General features: G+C 43.6%; 1 protein-coding gene across 1 annotated transcript in view; it reads right to left on the reverse strand.

Annotated features, from left to right (window-relative positions):
* CIPC (CLOCK interacting pacemaker) overlaps positions 1–25422 on the reverse strand; it is a 46640-nt gene that overhangs the window by 4019 nt on the left and 17199 nt on the right. The window contains exon 2 of the mRNA XM_056851845.1: positions 1940–2085. Coding sequence (XP_056707823.1) covers positions 1940–2085 — 146 coding nt within the window. The remainder of the gene's footprint in view (positions 1–1939; positions 2086–25422) is intronic.

Here is a 25422-nt window from a genome sequence, read left to right on the forward strand (position 1 = left end):
GAGCATAACGCTCTTTATTTAAAGGGCTAAGCTCCCACACAATTAAGTATGGCAAGCCAGAGAGGGCAATACATTACAAATTCTCTTTTGGGGAACCTTAATGGATGGTATCCATTTCACTAAAAATGAATCTGCCCTGATGTTGGACTAGTAACCCTGGAATAGAGTGAGAGCTTTTGCTCCAAGACATAAAATCTTTGAAAATTTTCCAATTATTTTAAAATTATTCTCTGCCCTTAGGCGCCTCTGGCTCAGCACAGCCTCCTTTACTTCTGTTCTCTGCACAATGTGAGCCATAGTTGGGGGAATGGTGATGTGCGCTTGGTTTAGAGACTGAGGGACTCTGCCCTGGACTCCCACATGCCTTCCAGGTAGCCCGAAGATTCTCTTCATTGAGTGGTTTCTACTGCAAAGAGGTTCATTAGTTTGAAAGGACCACGTAAAAATGTTTTTACCATTCAATCTTCCCTCTCCTCCACATTTGCCTCCTGAACACATCACAGGCTCCTGCTCCAGTGTGGTGCATCAACCAGGGGACCCACTTAAAAAATAGTTTTGTGGCCTGAAGGTGGATTCCATTCATGTGTCTTCAAAAACATTGAATGTGTTTATTCAGTTTGGTGATATACACACACACACACACACTGGGTTGATCTGGAAAACAACCCATGATAGCAACAAGTTTTCCTCAGTTAGAAACAAACTTTGGGTGCATAAATGTTTTCACAGGGATACAATATTGAGAAGGCTCTTTAGCATGTTGAAAAAGGTCAGGTCTCCTTATCCATTCAAGTTTCTTTACATATAAGATTCAAGATTCTTTGGGGCAACTTTAAACCACAATATGGGACCACGATTTAGAAGTTCGGACCAGGTCATCTACCCCTACGAGTCACAAATGGTGTAATAAATTTCACATTTGTTTTTAAATGCATTCTTATGCTGACTTACAGGCTCAAATCAACCCCTCACTCCAGGTCAAAAATAAAATACAATTGTAACATCATTGAAATATTACAAAACAGCAACCCAAGTACACAAAAAGGAATACAGTTAAGCCACCTTGATGATGCTAACCAGGTTGGAGGTCTGATCAGTCCCTGGATAGGAAACTTCCTGGAATACAGATGTGCCACCTTGTGTTCCAGGATAGAAAAAGTGGGATATAAGTAACAAATAAAATAAGAAAATTTGCTCCAGAAGGCCTGAAGAGACATTGCCAACCTCACCTCCTAGCAGAGGTCCTTCCTTCAAGTCCCTGCCAACCTAATCTCAGGTTCCCGCAGAAAGGCCTAACCAACTGATCTTAATGCTTGGCCAAGTTGATATGGGAGAGGCAATTTAAGGGCTTTAAAGATCCAACATATCCCCTTAAGCCCAGGAAGTAACTGGAGCCAGGTCTGGCTTTATATGTGGCCATTGAGGCAAGCCCCAGTCAGGATTCTAGCAGCTCTGTTCTACACCAGTTGAAGTTTCCACACAGCACTGAGCAAGTTACGGTAGTAGAATCTGGATGTTGTTGGGAGATGGACAATTCAGGCCAAGTCTGCCACAGGCCAAGTTAGAAGGAAGTTTTGACAATCTAAAGTAATAATCCCCAAACATTAAGCCCCTCAGTGCTGAAACCCTGTGTGCATGTTAGTGTTTTTTTAAATGACATTTGAGGGTTTTTTCATTCTCTTTTAAAGATTATCATTGCCTTCCTTGTTCCCTTTGAAAACAAGGGAAAAGGTCAGAAATGTTCTGGAACCTTACACATGTAATAATGACTTCTGTTCCATTTCCCTACTGATGAGAATAAACTCACTGAAATGTTTCTCCTTTAACTACTGCTCCTGCATTGTTCTAGGAGAAAAGCAACATACGCGACTGATCACACATCAAGCAAATAAAAATCACACTGCGTTTAAAAAATAAAATGGGATAACTTATATCGTACCCGTTTGACTACTGTGTTTTTCATTATCGCCACAGGAGAAAACACAGCCAATGGATTACTTGTAGCTGCTTGGCTCTGCCATGGAGCTCTCAGAGCATCCTCTGAGTTGGCTGCTTCTGCTGAACTCAGGTAGTGCAAGCTGCCATCTAGGTAGAAGGAAAGTTCAGTTACTGGCTGTCATGTGCAGTACCAATTTCGCTAATGCTTCTTCCATTCTCTTCTCTAGATTGAGCTTCTTACACAATAATAATAACAGGCTCTCAAGTTGCATCCAACTCATCGCAACCCTAAGACCATGGGGTTTTCAAGGCAAGAGATGAGCAGAGGTAAAAGATGGTTTTGCCCTTGCCTTCCTCTACATAGCTACCCGTCTTCCTTGGTAGTCTCCCATCCACATACTGACTGTGGCCCACCATGCTTAGCTTCCAAACTCTGATGACAGAGGGCTGAATACTATTCAGAATGATTTCTGGGCTCCTCTTGAAAAGGGTCTAAGTAAGGGACTGCTTCACCATCCTCTTCAAAATGATTTCTGCTTTATGCACAAAATGCCCACAGAACTGGCATCTGTACTACACAGTAAAAAAAAGCGGGGCCAAAGGCTGGATAAATATGGAATTTCTGGAATGTACTAGGGTAGGACAGCAACAGGGAAATTTGCATTCTTCCTCTTTCTGCAGAATTGATGGAGCGCCAGATTAATGTTTCAAATGTACAATTACATCCAATTTAATGTACACCCAATAAATAAAACAATTCCAATTAATTTTATTGCTATTCCAAGCCCTAAATTACCCATCTACATTGCTAACATTTGAATCTTCATGAGAATGAAGGCTGACTAGAAACAAAGCAGTAAAATAAATTAAGAAGTCACTGAGGTTTTGAGGGTTTATTCTGCAAATGAACTCAATTCCTTCAAATACAAAATACTTAGGTCAATGAAATGCTTCTTGACCAGCAGATCAAACAGAAAAACCAGGAAGGAAACATAATCCCAAACCTGAGAATCCAGAATCCTTGTCCGATTCAGCTGTTGTCCCGCCAAAAGGAAGGCTCTGTCTCTTTGCTTCCATTACTTTGCTCAGTTTGGCATGAAACCTTCTGGAACATTCTCTGGAAGGGTATTCCCCACCCCCCCCCGTCTTTTTGCATTGCATCAGAACCAGATACCTACGTCTTGACTTCTCTCATCTAGAAGATGCTGGAACAAGAGCAGGAGAACATGAAGGCGTCTGAAAGGCAGGTAGAAATTCAACAGGCAAAGTGATGGGGGAATGATTAGCAATGATTAGCACATTACCTTTGATACTTTTTTGCAGGACAATGATTCAGCTCAAACCCAACCCCTTTCTGACTATATATATTACTCTTCCTACACACTTGACACTGAGAGACACTGTCCTTCAGCGTTACTCCTCTGAAGATGCCGGCCACAGTTGCTGGCGAAACGTCAGGAAAGAAAATACCAAGACCACGGTCACACAGCCCGGATAACCTACAAGAACCAACGATGGGGGAAAGTTTCTCTCTTGCACACCCGCCTGGCACACTCTCGCTTAAGACAACAGCCGCGATGCAATCCACCCCCCTCCCAATAAATCGGAGCGTCCTCGCGATGCCCAGGCCGCCCTCATCTCATTGCACTCCCTCTCCACTTTGGACTCCCCTTGGCTACTGAGCCCCCTCTCCTGCAACTGTTGCTCCTTGTTACGAAGTTCAAGCCCCCGCTTTCATCACCACGCGCGTCTAACCCGCCCCTCACCACGCACGGCCGTCTCGCCTACTTGGCCATCGCTCCCTCTCCCCTGACCCCGGCCGTATCCTTCCCTGTTTACCTTGGAGGTCTCTCCGGCTGGCCGTCCGGCCACCGAGCCTTCCCCCAGCGCCTGCGCGTCCCTCTCACCATAGAGCACAAGGCTCCAAACTGCCTAGAGAAGGCGCTTCCGCACCAGGAAGCACAGGCCAGCCTTGGCTGTTTGTGGCCCCTCTCTCGCTCTTTCATGAACCAATCATAGAGGTAGGAAAGGACCAACGTGATACACAAGCGTCGTCTCTGTTGTCATTTGAGCGCCGCCATTGGCGGGGCAGGAGCTTCATGCATAACACGGTTTTGTGCCTTAGGCTTCAAAAGGGAGCTCCCTCGTCTCTGCATTTTATTTAGTGGATTTATATTTATGGGAACAGGGTTTTTTTTTAATACCTGCTAGCCATACCTTATGCCTATCCAGCCCGGGGAAGAGTTCTACAGAATTTACTACTGTACGCTGTTTTGTGTCGTTTGGGTTGATCCTAATTAAAGGTGTCACGTGGTTACTTGCAATTTATTTATTCTATTCACTTTCTTTCTAATCTACATTTCTTGCTGAGACTCAGGGTGGATTACAAAATTTAACAGGAACAGTATAAGACATATAATCCACCTTGTGTCAAGACTGGAATACAAAACTGGAAAACAATGCAATAAGAACAGTGTAAGACATGACATAAGAAATGCAAAAACTGGATTACTGAAATTAGAAAACGAAATGAATACAATAAACAGTGGGGTAAATAGGGTTGCCAGGACCCTCTTTGCCACCAGAGGGAGGTTTTTGGGGTGGAGCCTGAGGAGGGTGGGGTTTGGGAGGGATTTCGATGCCATAAAGTCCAATTGCCAAAGCGGCCATTTTCTCCAGGTGAACTGGCCTCTATCAGCTGGAGATCAGTTATAATAGCAGGAGATCTCCAGCTAGTATCTGGAGGTTGGCAACCCTAGGGGTAAACTACAGCAATGCAGTTGCAAGCAACCTCTGTCTATTGTGGTAATCCAGTGTGCCATTATACTGCTTATGCCATCATTGACTTTGGTGTTTGATAGGGTTGCATCCTCCAAAGCATCCATTTTCTCCAGAGGAACTGATCTTTTTAATTGTTTGCTGCCTTGAAGACCCTAACTTGGGTGGAAAGGCAATATACAAATGTTTTAAATAAAATAAATAAATACATAAAATAAACATTGCAATATATTGAGGCAAGGTCAGTGGAATTCTTCCATGGCTGTCAGCCTTGACTTTTTCCTCACTACCGATACTTCCTGTTGTTTGTCTGATGCTTCTTTTTTCTTGGTCTGCTGACAAGGGACCTGACTTTGAGACTGGGGAAGTTCTAATTCTGATCCCCCTTCTTCCTATCACCTGATGAAGATGTAACATGCTTTCTTGTCATATGCCTGCCATCTGGTGGGTCCCAGGTCTGGAAAGACTCTATGATTGTTAACAGAGAGCACTCTTGTGGTGGTGGAAAATGCTTTCAAGTTGCAGCCAACTTGTGGCGATCCCACAGGGTTTCCAAGTCAAGAGGCATTCACAGAGGCAGTTTGCCATTGCATCACATATTCTGGACTTCCTTGTTGGTCTCCCATCCAAATACTAACCAGGGCCAACCCTGCTTAGCTTTTGAGATCTGATGAGATTGGGCTAGCCTGAGCCATCCAGGTCACTGCAGTGAACACTCTTGTGTAAAGTACCTTTGGCTTAACACTCTACAGCTGGTTTATTTGGTATTTACATTTATCTCTACTGAACACTAGGTGTCATCTGTCACTATAGAAAAAGAGTTTAATCGGCGATTGACTAGCCCGCAGTCTCATTCTAGCAGGTGTATATAAAACAGGAAGAAAGAGGCTCATGAAACAACTTTACCTGACCTTGTGCTAAAAATCATGAGAATGGCACACCAGAACTTTTCTATGTGACAAAAATAGCACTGTTTACTTTTGCAGTGATTCTAGCCCTGACTTAACACTGGCAGTGCAATGTCAGGTACTAGGGTTGCCAACCTCCAAGTACTAGCTGAAGATCTCCTGCTATTATAACTGATCTCCAGCTGATAGAGATCAGTTCACCTGGAGAAAATGGCTGCTTTGGCAACTGGACTCTATGGCATCAAAGTCCCTCCTTGAACTCCGCCCTCCTCAAACTCTTCCCCCCAAACCTCTCGCCAGTGGCGAAGAGGTACCTGGCAAGCCTATCTGGTACCTACACAATAGATGCCCTGACCTGGATATCCCAAGCTAGCTCGATCTTGTCAGATCTCAGAAGCTAAGTAGGGTTGGCCCTGGTCAGTATTTGGATGGGAGACCACCCAGGAATACTAAGGTCATGATGCAGAGGCAAGCAATGGCAAACGGCCTCTGAATATCTCTTGCCTTGTAACCCCTACAGGGTTGCCATAAGTCAGCTGTGACTTGACAGCACTTTCTACCACCACACAATGGATAGGGGACATTTAGCTGTAGGGGAGATGACCAATAACTTGCCACTAACTTAAAAAAAATTAATAAATGCAAAAGTTGTATAGTGGGCTCTGCAGAAAAAAAAAAGTTCAGGGCACTATATAGGCATATGGTAAAGGTAAAGATAAAGGTCCCCTGTGCAAGCACCGGGTCATTCCTGACCCATGGGGTGACGTCACATCCCGACGTTTACTAGGCAGACTTTGTTTGTGGGGTGGTTTGCCAGTGCCTTCCCCAGTCATCTTCCCTTTACCCCCACCAAGCTGGGTACTCATATAGTACTGGGTAATCATACATAGGCATATGAGAGGTACTAAAAACCAAATCAATCACTACTGCTTTAGCCAATATACATGGTTCCAGGAAAGGGAAACGAAACAAAAGGAAAGGAATCCATCATTTCCAGGTCTTCTAGGGACATTAACATCTGCCTGAAAACAAGGACCTCCCAACTGCAGATCTCAGGGTCTATTTCCTGCTGCTGGCAGGAAGCGTTCCTTCCAGGGTCTGCTTCCTGCTACTTGCCTCTTGTTTTCCAGCAATGAAGGACTGAGACTGAGAAGAACCTTGATTTTCCTGCTCCGCTTATTCTCTCTAAGTGATCATTTCTCCTGCCCAGGATGGATGATATAGTGATGTGTGTACAATGGTCTTGTTGGTAGCTTTCGGCTGGAAAACTGAATAAGCAAGGAGAAGCAAAGAAAGGGGAATATTGTAGTAGTTTGCAGAGTCACGACAAGTTTTCACATAGGACTTTTGTACAGTTACAGAAGTGTTTTTTAAACCATAGTAGATAGGGAGACCCATCTCCCCCAGCCCCCCATAGCTCTGCCCAGTGAAGGCTTTGGCACCCACCCACCCCAAATAAACAGATATTTTTTTTAATACGAAGAGTAAAGAAATGCATTTTGTCAGCTTGTTTACTGTTTGTATTCTTGTATAATGTTAGCTGACTGGGATGTTCATACTTCCTGTTCCTTTTCAGGGGAGTATTTGGGCTTACCAAGAGTCAAACAGGAAGCTTAAGTTCACAGTCACACACTCTGTCAATCTATGCTCGCCTCTATGATGAACGGGCCCTCTAGTAAATCCTCTGAACGGGGATGGCTTTTAATTGTACCTGCCTGCCTACCTGTCTCTTAAGCATTTTCCCACTCTTACACCAAGGAGCTTAAGGCAGCATAAGTGGTTCTCCCGTCCCTCATTTTGTCCTCACAACAATCCTGTGAGGTGTGTTAGGCTGTAAAAGAGTGACTGGCCAGGGTGACCTACTGCACTTCATGGGTGAGTAGAGATTTGAACCAGAGTCTCCCAGGTCCTAATCTGGCAGCTACATCTCACTGGCTCTCTTATTACGTGTGTGGGGGGAGTATTAACTAGGGCTGGATCCACGCATGATTGGATATTGTACTGTTGTAATTGCTGACCCTGCATTTTCTTGTCCGCACAGGAGAATCCAGAGGAATGAATGATTCAATGGCACAATAGTCAGTGACAATGAAGATGCTGAACTTGTTCAAGAACTTGTTCAAGACTTTCTGTTCCTTGGCACTATCATCAACCAAAAGGGAGAGTGCAAGCAAGAAATCAGAAGGAGATTGAGACTGGGAAGGGCAGCCATGAAGGCGCTAGAAAAGATTCATAAGTGTAAGGATGTGTCACTGGTGACCAAGATCAAGTTAATTCATGCCCTAGTATTCCCCATTACTATGTATGGGTGTGAAAGTTGGACAGTGAAGCAAGCTGACAGGAAGAAAGTTGATTCCTTGAAATGGGGTGTTGGAGGAGAGAGTGTTACGGGTACTGTGGACTGCCAAAAAGACAAATCAGTGGGTTCCAGATCAAATCAAGCCTGAACTCTCCCTAGAAGCTAAAATGACTAAACTGAGGCTATCATACTTCGGTCACATTATGAGACGACAAGAGTCACTGGAAAAGACAATCATGCTAGGAAAAGCTGAAGGCAGCAGAAAAAGAGGAAGACCCAACTAGAGATAGCTTGATCGTCGATATAAACTAAGCTTAATTAGGGCCAAGGCCTGGATCATATGAAGCAGTAGTTGAAAGTGCTCCTGATCAGCTGCAGAGTTCATTTCTCACATGACTGAGTAGCTACAGAGAAAGGCAACCAAATTAGAGGGTAGTATATCTCATCAACAATGAAACCCAGCCTTACCTTCTTTAGAAATTAGATATAATTGGATATAAGCAAAGTATTGCAATGCAAGCTGAAGTTGGATAGTGTCTTTAGACTGTCTCTCCTCTGGAAATAATTCACAGTGGGTAGCCGTGTTAGTCTGTTTGCAGTAGTTTCTCCTCTGGAAAACTCTGTTTTAATATGTCTTTCTGTTTTGTTTCATTTGAACTTGAACAAGCTTAGGGGAACAATGGGAATGGATTAAAGAATATCTTTCAGGCAATGGAGGGAGAGGTGTGGGGGTGGGAGCAACATGACTGAAATGTATCCAGTTTGCCAAACCTTTGCCCTGCTATGTTGTGCTTTGTTGGGTCAGTAGATCCCAGGTTCTTTTTAGAAGGTGACCGTTTTGGGTCAGGCAAACAGTACGGGGGGGGGGAGGATAAAGCTTCACCTCCCAGTGCCATGGTCCTGATTCAAATGGGGCCCCTCAAGCTTCAAAAACAAGTTCCCCTGCTCTTGATGTCTGACTGCCAGAGGCACAGTCAGGTCAAGGGACCGCAGACCCTATACCCTCTGGGGTTGCGGGGAGGTGGGCTTTTGGTAGTGGGTGATTCGATTATTAGGAACATAGAGAGTAGGATCGTGTGACAGGCGTTTTGACCACATGGTGATTTGCCTTCCTGGTGTTAAGGTTGCGGACATCATGCACGGTCTAGATTGGTTGATAGTGCTGGGGAGGAGTCAGCAGTTATGATGTATGTTGGCACCAATGACACTGGGAAATGGAATTGTGTCCAGAATGCAGTGATGAGGGTTCTTACGGAGGCCCCTTGTAGAGCACATATCCAACCCGTGCTCCCCCAGCTGCATTGGCTCCAGGTTGATTGCTGTATCAGGTTTAAGATTTTGGTACAGACCTTCAGAGCCCTAAACGGTCTGGGACCTTCATACCTACAGGACCACCTCTCCTGATATACCCCTCAAAAAGCATTACGCTCATCAGATAATAACGTATTAATGATCCCCAGCCCGAGAAATATCTGGCTGTCCTCAACCAGGACCAGAGCTTTTTTTTTTTTTAACTCTGGCTCCAGTCTGGGGGAACTCTCTGTCAAATGAGATGCGGGCCCTGTGGGACCTAACTCTGCCAAATGAGACCTGAGCCACTGTGTGAGACAGAATGCTTGACTGCATGGACCACTGGCCTGACCCAGCAGGGATCTTCTTATGTTCTTATATTTTACCAATCATTTGGACTTCACATGAATGGCTTTATAGCTGATTCTGGGTGGGTGTCAGGAGCAGGTAGGAAAGTTACTTTGTCTTGGGTGCAAAAAGGTGTGAGTGTGTACTCACATATATATGCACACACATAAATACATGCATATATACATATATGCCTGAGACCCTGGAGAGCTGCTGCCAGTCTGAGTAGACAATACTGACTTTGATGGACCAAGGGTAGACATTATTATTCAGCATAAGGCTACATACATACTTTGATGAAAAAGAGGAAGGTGATAGCTACAGGGAAGAAAATTTGCATTTTGAGAGTTGTCCACATGATGGCAGTAAAAACCCTCTGAAACATTCCAGGGGTCTTGAGCGCTCAAGTGTTTATAACTGGATATTTGGATATTTCATGTTTCTCCTGGTGATCCCCAGAATCCTCTGCTTGTGTTCTAGACAGTCAGGAAGCATCCAGACCAGGACAGGGGAGAAAAAAAGATGCTGATTTATATTACTCCTGCCCAGAGGAGTAGTAATACCTATGGCGGCATCATTGCAAAAAGAGGCAGCAGTGATTCCCTGTATGTATCATACATGTTCAGGGAAATGCCTCGAATCTCAAAAGCACTGCTGGACATACTAACAGACTACTTGAAAGCAGCCTGACCAGAGGCCCTTGCCAAAAGTCCCGGTTTTCTTCTGCTAGGCATTTGACCGGCCTGTCGGGTTTCTTTGACGAGACCAAACAAGAGATTCATTTTAGAAAGAGACTCAAGAGCCTGCCTGCAGCACTTCAGAGAGCCTTGCGCATGAAAGCATTTCGAGAGGCATATATTTCAAGAACTTGGAGGCAGCTGTATGGCTAAAATTAAAATGGATCTTGCCTCCTGTATTGTTTGGCTCGGTTTCCTCTTGCAGACTCTGGGTCCGGCTGAGAGCAAGATGGGATGAAACAGAGATCAGACATTCCTGCTTTGCTTTCTAGAACCCAGATAAGCCCTGTGTGTGTCAGGAAAGAGACTGCGGTGAAAAGAAACTTTCCTTTTCCAACCGGTGTTGATTTCTTTCCATTCTCCGTGAAGCCCGCGGAATCCTTTTCAACGTGTTGGGTGTGCTATTATACCATTGCAACATCACTACAAACATTTGTCTCCCACCCCCCAAAGAGAAGGGTCCTAATTTGTCATTGTTTTGCACCTTGGGTAATTATTCCTACCTGTGCAATGGAGACATAAAGCTATTAAATATAAAGGGCTGCATTTGCATATATGTAAATTATTGTTGAAGGAGCAGGGGAGAGGGAATGGAACAACATGACAGTGGTTGAGGTGTGGGCTGGGAAAAAGCATTTTGTATGCTTCTGCTTTGGCAACTGGATTCTATGGCATTGAAGTCCCTCCCCTCCCCAACCCCACTCTCCTCAGGCTCCGCCCCAAAAATCTCCAGGGTATTTCCCAACCCGGAGCTGGCAGCCCTAACTTCAGAGCATGTCCACTTCTTTGCTGGGAGAAGGCTCTTTTTTTCTGGCATGTTCTCCTCCTGCTTTCGCAGTAGGGTTGCCAGGTCCCTCTTTGCCACCAACAGAAGGCTTTTGGGGTGGAACCTGAGGAGGGCAGGGTTTGGGGAGGGGAGGGACTTCAATGCCATAGAGCCCAATTGCCAAAGCGGCCATTTTCTCCAGCTGAACTGATCTCTACCGGCTGGAGATCAGTTGTAATAGCAGGAGACCTTCAGCTAGTACCTGGAGGTTGGCAACCCTATTTTGCACTCAGGGCAGGAAGGGGGCATATAAAGCTGAAAGGAAAAAAGGGAAATGCGCATTGAAGAGGGATGTCTAGGTTACAGATTCTAAGGTAGAGGTGGGAGAATCATACCCTGCTTGGGACTGCGAATGGCCTTCCAGCTGCTTAACAATTAGTACCAGCCTGATGGTGTGGGCGGTTAGAGGGCCATGAAGATCCATGAAGTGCAGTGGAGTCTGGGTCTCTCTGCCTGCTTTGGGAGGCTCCAAGTTAGATACTGTCTGTTCCTGTTTCCAGTCCTTGTGTGCCAGGACTGGAAACAGGAAGAGGTGGCACCTAACTCAGAGCCCGCAAAAGGGGGAGAATGTCTCAATGTGGTCTTCAGGATGAAAAACTGCCCACCCCCCAGCTCTAAGATGAAAACGGAAACCAACAGCTGCACATTTGATAATATGAAAAGCTCATCTTTTAGAAGCGACCGATATTTAGACACATAGATTCTAGGTCATGTAGGATGAACACCAATGCCTGGCCTGTTTGATATAGTACAATCAATCCGGACGGCTCAAGGAAGTCACTTCTGAAGTTGGAATGTGGGCATTTCTCATTCTGAGGAGAAAGGAGATGTAAGCTACCGTTAGGGCTGCCAACCTCCAGGTGGTGGCTGGAGATCTCCCGGTATTACAACTGATCTCCAGGCAATAGAAATCAGGCAATAGAAATCAATAGAAAAAATGGATGCTTTGGCAATTTGACTCTGTGGCATTGAAGTCCCTCCCCTCTCCAAACCCTGCCTTTCTCAGGCTCCACCCCAAAAATCTCCAGGTAGTTCCAAACCAGGAGCTGGCAACCCTAGCTACCGTCGAGTGCTATTCAAAATACTTGACCTGTTTCATTACTAAGAGGTTTAGGTTGCAGTTTAGGTTCCTGGGAGTAAGCCCCATTGAATAAATGGGACTTACTTCTGAGCAGACCTGTTGAGGATTACTCTCTGACATGTGATGATCTGTACCACATGCCACAATTGTTTTCCCCCTTTCTTCCCTGTTACTTTTTAATTATACTTGTCAAACATGTTGCTTTCTTTAATTTACTTTCTACTTGATGGTTACAGGTTCAACCATCAATAAACATTAGTTTTAAAACTAATAGAGGAAAGGGAAGAATAGCTACCAGATATGGGCTGCAAGCCTATGGGCACTTCCTAGGGAATAGGTTCCACTGAATTCATATTAATCCAGAGTATGCTGCTAAATATGTATGAGGACAGTTTATGCAATATATCCATAGTGTGAGGGGAGATATTATGCTTTTTCATTGTGTGTGTGTGTAAAGTGACATCAAGTCACAGCTGATTTATGGTGATCCCGTAGGGTTTTCAAGACAAGAGAGAAACACAGGTGGTTTGCCATTGCCTTCCTCTGCATAGTGACCCTGGACTTCCTTGGTGGTCTCCCATCCAAGTCCTAACCAGGACTGACCCTGCTTAGCTTCTGAGATCTGACTCTTATCAGACTAGTCTGGATCATCCAGGCTACAGCTTTCTCACAGTACATCTTTTATATTTGCACAGGAAAGCACCAAAGCCAGTAAAGGAGAACGGTTTCTCAAAATAATAGGATGAGAAAATATCTTGAGCTCAATCAGCTTCATTGTCAGAACATTATTTAAACTACACACACACAAAAAAACGGAACAACTAAACAGGGACCAAAAGCTCCTTGTGGAACTTCAAAAGGTCTCCTGCAACTAGCAGCCTCATTGGGTGGTAGATTAAAGAGAAGGAATTGATGTCTCATCTTCAGCAAGTGAAATACTCAGGCACAGAGTTGTCTCATTTACACTCCGGCTGTTTTCTGCCACTCTGTTCAGGTAAACATACATCATCCTCTTTTATCTTTTCTAAGGGCTCTTGCCACATCGTTGTTGCCAATTGATGCAAATAAACATCAGGCCCCCCTCGCCTTTGTGTTGGTGTTCAGCGATCATCATAATTGAATTGCAATTTGCACCAAACCCCAGGAAGGCTTTGATGGCAATACCTTGCACATTGTGCCTTTCATAATGGGACCCAACGATCCAGTCTGAGGAATTGCTATGCCTAACTGCCTATGGAGCGCCAGGCAGCTTAACTATCAAAAGCCATCGCCCTGTTCCGGCCTCTCAACCTGGCATGCGGGATATCTTGACACCATAGCACAGTGAATCACAGCCATTAGGCTATAAGCACTGAGCACTGATGCGCCTGTGTTATGCTTGGATGGGGGAATAATAAAGTCCTATGGGAGTTCAGTGGCACCCCACAAATTTGGCAGGCTGCAAGTTCCCTGATTCAGCCTTTCGACTACCTACTTTTTCCCAATTGTGTCTCGGTATTGTGTCCTTTTCGCACTATTATTTTTTAATTTCCACAAGGGAATAGATATGCTCTAGTCCCTTGGAGGCCTACCTAAGGAGCTCAGGAAAGCCCCCACACTTCTATCATTTTGCAGAATGTGCAAAACAGAAATTTTGGGAAAGATTTTTTTAATCAGGGGATTAGAACTGCTGTGATAGACCTCCAGCTACCCCCTCATGCAGTCCCTGGAGGGCTCGTGTCCCCCAGGAGCAGCATTTTGGGGGACATTTCGGGCTGCTGTGGGAGGAGAGAGGGGAGACATTCTGCTGACTGAAATCTCTTATGTCCACAGTAGATGCGAGCCGTAGCTTCTATTGCAGTGATCATAATTTGTGGAACTGCCCTAAGTCTTCCCATACCTGTGTCATTTTGTATTGAAGACAGCACACTTACTCTCTGGAGGCTTATCTAGGCATTGCTACACTGCAGCACTATACCTGCCTGTGGGTACATCTGCTTTCATCTTCTCCGACCTCCGCATTCTATGACCTGAGCTGTAACAGATCCGTACCCTGCCCCCTAACCCCCTACCCCCGGGAAATGCTTCATTCAGTTCTATGGGGTACATGGGAGTGCAGTTTCCTAGCCACAGTTATGAGTTTCTGTTCTGCTGAGTGAGATTTGCCGCTCTAACTTCTCTGCTTTGAGCTGACATTAAAAAGCAACTCCCCGTCTCCATCTGCAGGGTGGGAGCATTTCATTAGTATGCAGGGCAAGTACCAAGAGGAGGCTGTCTCTATGCGACAGCTCGCGATCCACTTCTCTGATTAATATGGCTCAGGCAAGGGTGAGAAATAGAAAAGAAAGATTCCTTTGCAGGGTTTTCGTGTCTTGTTTTTTTGTAATGTAAGATAGGCCTGAAAATATTCACAATCTGATGTCAGGTGCCCTATTACCATTGACTGCAGTCATTCTCTCCTTAAATTACATTAAGGCAAAGGTCAGAAGCGACTTGCACCTGAGAAATCATAAAACTCATTGCACTAATTACCTGTTGAATATATTATTACTGAAAAAGCAGCTTCTGACCTTTCCAAGAAAGGAATTTGGCAAATCACACCATCAAAGAACAACCTTCCATTGTTCTCCAGCTTTTGTCTTTGAGCAAAGTGCACCTTAGCAAGGTCAGAGAAGTCTAAATCTATTGTGTGTCCTTGTTTAGGAAGAAAGGGAAAACATAAGCCATTGTTTCTCTTCATTTTGCAAACGGTAAAATGGAAAAAAGAATCACAGTTTGCTGTAGCCTTTTATGTTGAAGGACAGGAAAATATCAATGGTGTGTTCCAAGTGAGCGATTCCCCCCCGCCCCCACTTCTCACTATCACTCTTGTTTTATAGAGATAGCTTTTGGATTCTCTACTGAAACACACTCATAAAATATGGTTGCTGATTAAAATGCCCCACAAATTCATACAATAGTTTAGAACAAGGAGAAAATAAAGGAACTGTCAAACAAAACATTAGAGCATAAACAATAGACTTACCAGTATTGAATTTGGCTAAGACAGTGGGAGAGTTTCTGGGACTCTTAAAATATAAAATGCCACGGGGTGGGTTGGGGGGCGTTTACACACTTAAGAGCCAGAATTCTCATTTACATCATTGAGAGCTTTTAAATAAATATTGTACCCGGAACCAGATTCAGGATGTTGAATGCTTGCCAAGTTACAATGGGCCCAAAGATATTTTTTTAAATCATGGGAGTTCAAATAGCGTATATTTATTTTTTTAAAGGGGGTGTGGGATTCAACTTTTTTTTTTTTACCAGCAAACATTAATTCATTTTTTGAAAAATACCATTTAACAGCTAGATTTAATGTATTTAAAGTGCTATATGAAGACATGCTTGCGTTTAAAGATGGAGGTAGTCATCAAACGGACCAATTAAAGATCAGATGTGACATAACAACGGAGCGGCCTTCCCAGACACAGGAGGTACCAGGCTTTCTCGTCCATTAATCAATGATAATCCAGAATTACAATCCTTAATTATTTGTAAAGACTCTTATGCACACATACAAGCAGTTGATAATCAGCCATGTAGTACAAGGCAGTAATTCTATCAAGGGATTCTGGTGACACCATAAACCATGACCAGTGTGGCGCCTGAGAAGTCAGAGTGAGGATTTCCTGGGATTAAACTGTTGACTACTTATAAACCAGACGTGGTCATTTTGACTGGTCCTAATTCTTAAACTTGTCAAAATAGTTCCCATTACTGATTTTAAAACCACACAGAAATTTATTGAGAGAAGAAATTATTTCAATAACTAAATGTCAAGGAGCAAAACATTCATCCATTGAGTCACAAAACAACAACACTAAAGAAGGGAAATTGCTGTTAACATGGAATATGGGGTTGAGGGGAGTCCATGTTTTCTGAATATATAGAGACCATTACACAGTCTGCCTATTTATTTACAACTACAAAAGAGGATTTTGTTCTCTAGGGGGGATCAGACAGCCAATTCTCTCTGGCTTTTATCCCCAATTTACAATGCAATGTTTGCTTTATGTATCTCTCCTTCCTCAGTCTCCTTCCCCCGTTTTATTTCCCTCCTTCTGGAGCATTCCAGTCAAACCTCTTTCACCACCGTGCCTGGTCGGTTTATGCTGAGCTGATCAAACAGCCATGCTGAAATTTAATGTAGTTCTGGACCACTGAGATTTTTAGGGTTGACAGAAATGTCTGTGTTAACAGCTTCAAAATGTCAAAATGGCTAGCGCGTTGTATTTTTTAAAAATACTCTCCGCTTCAGATCATCCTCCCCCCACCTCCAATATTAACCCACTATATATATTTAAAGCCAACAAGTCTTAAGCAGACAACATGAGGCAACTAGGCAATGCGGAAATTGGAGCTGGGTGTGTGTATTTGGAGAAGACTGGGAGCTGTTAGTGTCACTGCAACTTTCATGTGGGTATATAATATGCTCGACTCTCAGGCTTAAGGGCAGAATAGCCAGGAGCCAGAGAGGGGATGTTAAGATTAAAAAAAGCTACCCACAACCAGCTGCGGTGCAGGCTCAGGCCTAGACTGAGTCCCGGGAGAGGAGATTTCTCCTTCAGGCAGACTGGTTGAGGCTCTGCAACAAGACAGGAACTGACAAGAGATAGAGCATCTGTGTCTTATGTGTGACGGGCGTGGACAGCGAAGGAGGCCTTTGTCCGCATAAGGTAGTGATCGGGATGGGAACTGATCACTCCAATGTGCTGCTTGTCAGCCTCTATAACCTTCCTTCCTCTCGCTTGCTATTGTTTTGTGCCAGATCTATTATGAATGAATGAAACGACAAGCCCCTGCGATTACTCTGAATTGGGATGCCTGTTCCTTTTCAAACACCGGGTGGGGGAAATAACACAGTGCTTTGTGTAGCAATAAGCAGTGTTTATTAAAGTAGTGTGTCATTTAGGGCTACCTCAGCTCCCACTATCATTAAAATGTCACTGGGACACTAATCAGGAGAGGACAATGGAGCCTCTGGGGTGCAAACCTTGGCTTTTGAAATCTCTAAGCCACACAGGCTCAGTGTGATAGATCACAGGTAGGCTCAAGCATAGAATTTGATAACAAATGCAGAATTTGAGCTTTTCTATACATTTGAGCTTTTAATTTCAAAATGTAAGTTTGTAGTCCCTATGGTTAAGGGATAAAGCTTTAATAAAGTATGGGGCCGATCCCTAGTGTGATCTCTGAGCAGTGGCCTGTCACATAAATTGGATCTTGATGGTCGCAATCAAGAGAACTTTTGCAGAACTTTTCTTATTAATGTATTTGTGAATGGTCTCCCAAGATATTTTTAAAAATTGTATGCATTTAAAAAGTCACTGTTTACCAGGGAGTAGGGTTGCCAGGTCCCACTTTGCTACTGGCAGGAGGTTTTTGGGGCAGAGCCTGAGGAGGGCTGGGTTTGGGAGGGGAGGGACTTCAATGCCATAGAGTCCAATTGCCAAAGCGGCCATTTTCTCCAGGTGAACTGATCTCTATGGGCTGGAGATCAGTTGTAATAGCAGGAGATCTCCAGATAGTACCTGGAGGTTGGCAACCCTACCAGGGAATCAAATACCAGAAAGTGGTTCCAGTAAAGATGTACAAAAGAATATCATGAAAAATCACGGGGCTAATAATTTTCTTATTTATTTAAAACATTTTAATGCCATCTTTCCACTCAGCTTAGGGTCCCCAAGGCAGCAAATAATCAAAAACATTACACACACGCATGCATGTAAGGGAAGGATGGTCAATGGGGGAATGCCAAACAAAACAGAAAAGTGTTAATCTGCTAGTGGAAGCCAACAATAGAAGGGGGCCGATCCATTTCTGATCAGAAAAATAGCACAAGATGGACAGTTAAGGCTTCCCCTACCCAGGGCTGAGGCCCAACTTCATCTCTCTCTCTCTCTCTCTCTCTCTCTCTCACACACACACAGGTCATATTGCACATACGGAGTTCCAGTCACTAAGGTCACATGTAGCTTGACCCTCAGCCATGGTTCTATTTCTAGAGCACTGTAGTATTTCAGGGCCTTTTTCTGGACTAAGGATGATCTGGGGCCTGCTCTCTTTTGCTTTCCCCCACAACGCAGGGTGGCAGTCATTGTTTTTTTTTAACACCATAAAGCAGCCCTGCACAGTTTGTTACCCACCAACCTGAATGCCTCCAACCAGACTGTCCAAGGGATCAGTAAACGTCCTGTCTGGAGCTACACAAAATGTCAAGCAAGATTTTTAATAAGGGGGAAGGGTTCAAACATTTGCAGTGCAATTGTAAGCAGAGTTATACCGTTCTAAGTCCATGGAAGTCAATGGTCTTTGAAGGGTATAACTCTGCTTAGGATGGCCCTGCAAATTCCCTACCTACCATGTGAAATGGTAAGTCAAGAAACACCTTCAACACGTCAGTCTGCTGATTATGTAGCTTTGACGGATCCTCCCAGACCAGGCTGGGATTAATTTCTCAAACATGGGAGAACCATGCTTCTCTGGGGCACTTGTTACGGTCCGCATAAATACGTAGTCAACATAATTTTGTCTGTTTTAATACTACAGAATGATGATGAGCACTACATTAGATGAGCATGAATTACTGTTTCCAAGTTGTTTCGCTTTCTGGACAAACAGATGCCTTTTACTTATTATTTGAAATGAAATTTCATATAGGGTGGGAAATTCCTTCCAAATTCAGGTTTCTTTTTTCATAATTGTTCAATTTATAGTACCTGAATTAGTGTAATTTACTTGCTTGGTCTAATGAGCATAGGATTGGACATTATGTCCAAAGTCTCAGCTTTGTTACATGTGTTGTGGTTTATTTGAATTTATGCCATTTTTTACTTCTACAAAATAATTTTTTAAAAAAGAATTACTATTTTCGCAACAGGTTTGAAGAGAACATGTCATTCTTTATTTAACTGAAGCAACAAATGCCCTGTTCTGTGAGAAGCCTGAATCTGGTGGATGTCATTGGTCCCTGTCATCTTTAATGTGTTCAGATTGGATTCCTCTTTATCTTCTCTTGCTCATCTTCTGATAAAATATCAAAAATAATATTTAGGAATGTGTGTAAGTGTTCAACTTCAAAGTGATTTATGATGAGCTGTTGTAAATACATCACCATAGAAACAGAATTTCATCTCATTTTGGGTGACAAATGGGAGTAGATAATCACCACAGCATGTGGCATCATCACATGAAGCTGTCTTACTTTGAGTCAGACCATTAGTTTACCAAGGTCAGTACTGTCTACTCTGACTGGCAGCGGTTTTTCAGGCTCTCCGACAGAGGTCTTCCACATTACCTGCTACGTGTTTCTCTTGATTGGAGATGCTAGGGATTGAACTTGGAACCTTTTGTATGCAAAGCAGATGCTCAGCCACTGAGCCACAGCCCCATCCCCATGGATGATGAGGTTGCGAGGCATATGCCTGGAACCTCCAGGAGACCTCAATGACATCACTGCCATCTGGAATCCTGAAGTGACATCACAGACACTTGCAGATTTAGCCCAATCTGTATGGTAAAAACAATAGAGACTGGGAAGATTCCTAGACAGTCAATGATGTCACTTCTGAGTTCCAGCCAGAAATGCTGTTGATGCATCACTGACATCCATCCCCCCCATTTTCTCCCTGCCACTCACCTGAGCACTGGTGGGGATAGGGGAGCATCAATGGGAGTTATAGTGGGCAAATAGCAAGCCTAATAGATGATATCATAAACCACTGAGATTCAAGCTTCATAGTACAAGTTACAAGGAAGTAACTACAGCAGAACAAGGTCTCATAAATACTAGAACATGGCGTATAGCTGAAAGACACCTGTTACAAGATTAACCTTGCTGAAGCAAAACAGATCTGAGTTTGGACAGAGCCTGAATGGGAGAGTTTTGGGGGTCCCCTCAGTAAATAACACCTTGATCTCTAGGCTGGGATAAAGATAGAATATAAATTTAAGAAATTTTAAAAAATCTCTGTAGTTCTCTCCTACAACAAAAACAAATATCCATGCATGTTAGGACACATTCGGCTTTCGTTTTCCAATATTCTTTATATAGGGGATTCTCTGTTCTCAACACTACTGCCCTATTTTTTGTGGGTCAATGATCCACTTTGGGAGAGAGAGGAGTGGGTGCATGCCTTTACTTTTTATCATGCTCATTTCATAATATAATGCCTGAGGCAGCCAGCACTCCGTGCAAACCACATTCATGACATAACCCCCTTCTCTAGGGAAGGACTCACAGTCATTTGTGCCTACAGACCTCTGTGGGAAGCACCTGCCTCTCTCATTAAGTGTGTGGCAGCAGAAAAGTCTCCATGTCCACTCCACTGTAGGTGGACTAGGGACTCTCTTTTGACGGTATAAACTGGGTCTGTGTTTTCAAACATTCTCGCAGGTGGGTTTTGATGATCACTTGGAATGCAAGTGACTTTGTTTGCCATTAAGAAATTAGTTGGTGCTGCAGAAAGAGATATGCGTTAAGCCTGCAGGCTGAGAATCTTGTCGCATGAAGAAAATGGGTCACCGGTTCTTTTAATCTCTGAGCCACAGGGTACATAGCACACTCTCCTTTTGCGGAATGATGGGAGCCTCCCCTGACACAAAACAGGAAGGCTTTTTCCTCCAAACACCCAGCATCTCCTCTCACATCTGCTTTGGCTGCTTTGTTTCACACTCCTGTTTTCTCTTTTATCTCTCCTTGCAAGTCATTCTTTTGCCTCCTCCAGATTCTTTTCATGGTAACAGCTCAAGAATAAGGTTGGACTGATTGACCAGGAGGTGGAATTTATGCTGCCTCTAAATTGTTGATGCAGAACAATTCCCTGGGCCCATCTATGACAGAAGCTCTTCTTTATATAACCATGGGCCAGAGGGATTTTCTTTTCATTTTTAAATGAGAATCATCTTTAGCAGGATATTGCGGATGCTTTTCAGGTTTTATTGGAAGATTGAGGTAAGGGGAGACGTGGGAGAATTTACGAGTAACAATTTTAAGATTTGGTGCTTATTTATTTTGAGAAAAAAGATTTGATTGGTGGGCAACACAGCCACCCTGTTTCAGCAAGGGAAATCCAAGTGCAGAAGGATAGTTATGTGTGCTCAGCTGATGTTGATGCAGGTATGCATTCAAGTCTCCTCCTTGAAATGGATGGACACATCTGCTGACATGAGTGGGAATGTATGTCCCTGCCAAGGACCACTCATTATTGCATGAGACAAAATGGCACTGAAGAAGAAGAAGAAGAAGAAGAGTTGGTTTTTATATGCCGACTTTCTCTACCACTTAAGGAAGAATCAAACTGGCTTACAATCACCTTCCCTTGCTCTCCCCACAACAAACACCCTGTGAGGTAGGTGGGGCTGAGACAGTGTAACCAGCCCAATGTCACCCAACTAGCTTCATGTGTAGAAGTGGGAAATCCAGTTCGCCAGATTAGCCTCCGCCGTTCATGTGGAGGAGTGGGGAATCAAACCCAGTTCTCCAGATTAGAGTCCACCGCTCCAAACCACCACTTAACCACTATACCACTCTGACTCTCTAGAGATGGATCGGGGCCAGTGACTATTACATTCACCACTTGTTTTAAAGAGTATGAGAAAAACAGATTCAGTGAACTTTCTATTTGGTGAAACTACATTTATAAAGATATACATTTCCCCCTTTCTTGTTGATATGCAAGTCTATCAGGCCAGAACTTCATCTCCTGTTGCCTTGGGCTTTGAATGCAACAGACAGCAAGGGAACGGGATGAGAGGGTGGGAGCCAGGGTCTCCTTCAAGGATTTGGAAGGTTTTTTTACAGAATGAGTAAGGAACAAAGGTTTGCCCACTTTAGTCACACAAGTACATTTTGCCCTGACCCAAATAATAAATTGCTGCCAAACAGGTCAGTGCTAATCAAAGGCAGACTGCCGTGACATGTTAACATGCTCATTTAGGAGAAAGAAACTGTCAGCTGTTTAATGGTTTTATGCTCCTGATGGAGACTGGGGAATGGAATTGGTTCCACTCCTAATTTGATTCGTTTTCTTTGATCAGATAGTGATTTTTTTTTTAAAATGCATTTTTTTTTCATTCTGTATTTTCAAATGGACTGACATGTGACATACCTTTTTTGGGGGTGTCCCCCCCCCAGTATTAACAACTGCAAAGAAAACCTAGTTTTAAAAAAAGAGTCAGCAAGGAGCATGTAGTTCTGTTGCAGAGAAAGGTCGGTGAAGCTTGCTTGCATATCCTTCTGCAGCTGATCTTGCAGCATAGTAGGAAGAATGAAAAATAATAATGGGTTGAATGGGAGGCCCATTGCTAACAAGATTCTACTGTCAGGCAATGCAACAGGGACTCTGTGGTGCACAACATCTGCCGTGTAGATTCCCTGGAGCAGCTTCCGCACCACAAAGATGGCACTACGGGGAACTGGCTACAGTGTCACAAGGGGAAATAAAGGGGGTTACCACACTTTGTATTCCCAGCGATGTATTAAGAGTTTGAAAATGTTGTAAAAAACATCGCTTTAAAAGGGTTTTTGGATACCACGGCTTATAAATGGTTGGAAGACGTCTTCACAGCTAAAGGGGCCAAACAAAGTGTGAACAGTATTTTTTATAACGTTTTCAAACTCTTAATACATCGTCGAAGGCTTTCACGGTCAGAGTTCATTGGTTCTTGTAGGTTATCCGGGCTGTGTAACCGTGGTCTTGGAATTTTCTTTCCTGACGTTTCGCCAGCAACTGTGGCAGGCATCTTCAGAGTAGTAACACTGAAGGACAGTGTCTCTCAGTGTCAAGGGTGTAGGAAGAGTAATATATAGTCAGAAAGGGGTTGGGTTTGAGCTGAGTATTGTCCTGCAAAAGTATTGTCCTGTAAGTATCAAGATAATGTGCTAATGAGGGTATGGTATGTTAATATGGAACCATTGTATCCTGAAGTGATCTGTTAATGTGTGTAATCCAAAGCTAATCTGTATGTCTATTGTTGAATGTTGTCTTTGTCTGGAGGTTTTTCAGGGCAGGAAGCCAAGCCTTATTCATTCTTAAACTCTCCTCTTTTCTGTTAAAGTTGTGCTGATGTTTATGAATTTCAATGGCTTCTCTGTGCAATCTGATAAAATAGTTGGTAGAATTGTCCAGTCTTTCAGTGTCTTGGAATAAGACCCTGTGTCCTGTTTGTGTCAGTCCATGTTCAGCCACTGCTGATTTCTCAGGTTGGCCAAGTCTGCAGTATCTTTCATGTTCTTTTATCTTTGTTTGTATGCTGCGTTTTGTGGTCCCGATGTAAACTTCTCCACAGCTGCAAGGTATACGATATACTCCTGCAGAGGTGAGGGGGTCTCTTTTGTCTTTTGCTGATCGTAGCATTTGTTGTATTTTCTTGGTGGGTTTAAACACTGTTTGTAGGTTATGTTTTTTCAAAAGTTTCTCCATCCTATCAGTGACTCCTTTAATAAATGGCAAGAATACCTTTCCTATGGGAGACTGTTTTTCTTGAGTTTTCTGATTTTTGTTTGGTTTAATGGCCCTTCTGATTTCATTCTTGGAGTAGCCGTTTGCTAGCAGTGCGTGATTTAGATGATTAGTTTCTTCCTTGAGAAACTACATCTTAATACTTCGCTGGGAATACAAGTGCGGTAACAGCCAAACACAGCCCATTTCCAAGAAGGAGACTTATCAAGTTCAAGTTTGAAACTATTGAATCACCTAGGATGCAGAGCTTGTACAACAATGTGCCACTGCAAAGCAGTTATCACAGCAATTGTTGCAGGTCTCACTCAAACTTTCATATCAGACTTTTATTTGAAACTGGTCCCCTTGACCCAATTCACAACCTAAGTGATTGCCATCTCTATGACGTGGTTGCAAACGCAAGTACAAATCTCTGGCATCAGCTGGAGTTCAGATGCAGGCCTGTTTTTCAAGATGAAACTATTTCAGGATTTCCTAAAATTCTCTGTAAAGGAAAATTACCAATAAGCAGTCCAGCCTCTAAGAACGGGTCCCCCTCAGCTTCCCATATTCCTAGAATATCCAGCTAGAAACTTGGGGAGTTTCCTGAAAAAGGTTTTCTTCCCCGCAGAAAACAGAAACAAAATTAAAGGTTACTACAATAGATTATAAATCATGTTGACCTTGTAATAATCTCTACCAACCATGGGGACTGGCAGGGAAAAGCTTAGGGAGACCAACCTTGTCTGTCTGAATTGTGGGAGTGGATGCCGTAAAACAGCCTTTCCTAACTCCTGAATCAGAACCATGTGCTTTAAAAGGGCAGTGCAGGTGGATGGACTGCTCTAAGGCAATTTATCCCCAGGGCACCTCATTATCAAATCATGATATCCAGGGTCAGCTGTTTGTGCAATGAATGAGCAGTTGCTCTATACGAACTGGTGCCACACCATGCCCATTTTGTCCTGTAGGACAGTGACTTTTTCTGCCTTGAGGTTCAAGCAGCATTGAAATAGGGACTCTACAAAAGATGGCATTGTGTCCTCCTTAAAATCTGACAATACCTATCCTTAAAGGAAAGGTCGTACTTTTACATTTATTGAAAACTAAGCCCAGTTCAGGAGCCAGTGTGGTGTAGAGGTTAAAGCACGATGGGTTCTAATCTGGAGAACCGGGTTCAATTCCCCACTCCTCCACCTGAAGCCTGCTGGGTGTCCTTGGGCCAGTCACAGTCCTCTCAGAACTCTCTCAGCCCATGTGGAGGCAGGCAATGGCAAACCACCTCCGAAAGTCTCTTGCCTTGAAAATCCTGTGGGTGCACCATAAGTCAGCTATGACTTGATGGCATACTCACACACGAAAGCCCAGTTCAGCAAAGTTCCTACACCCCCTCACAGTTGTCCCTATAAATGTAGTTCCCAGACCCTTCTGCTGCCTGGAGTTAGGCACCGCAGTATTCATGAATGGCTGTTACCTGGGCATAGTTACTCTTTCCCCCATAGCAGCAAATGTGATTGCTCGTATTTTTTTTTGTCATAATTGTACAAGAATAATATTGTCATGAACATTTTTTTTAAATGAGCACCCTTTTCAGCCATAAAAAAATGCAGTAAAGCTTTTTCCCACCCTTCTAGAAGGAACTGATTAGGAATGTATTAAGGGATGCCAGGGCTCCAGGAATGAGCAGGAAGTCGCGGATCAAGTGCAGTAGAGAATCAAAAGCTGCTTTAAAGCAACCGAGGCAATAAAAATGTA

This window comes from Euleptes europaea, chromosome 6 (assembly GCF_029931775.1).
Source record: "Euleptes europaea isolate rEulEur1 chromosome 6, rEulEur1.hap1, whole genome shotgun sequence".
Classification (NCBI taxonomy): Eukaryota; Metazoa; Chordata; class Lepidosauria; order Squamata; family Sphaerodactylidae; genus Euleptes; species Euleptes europaea.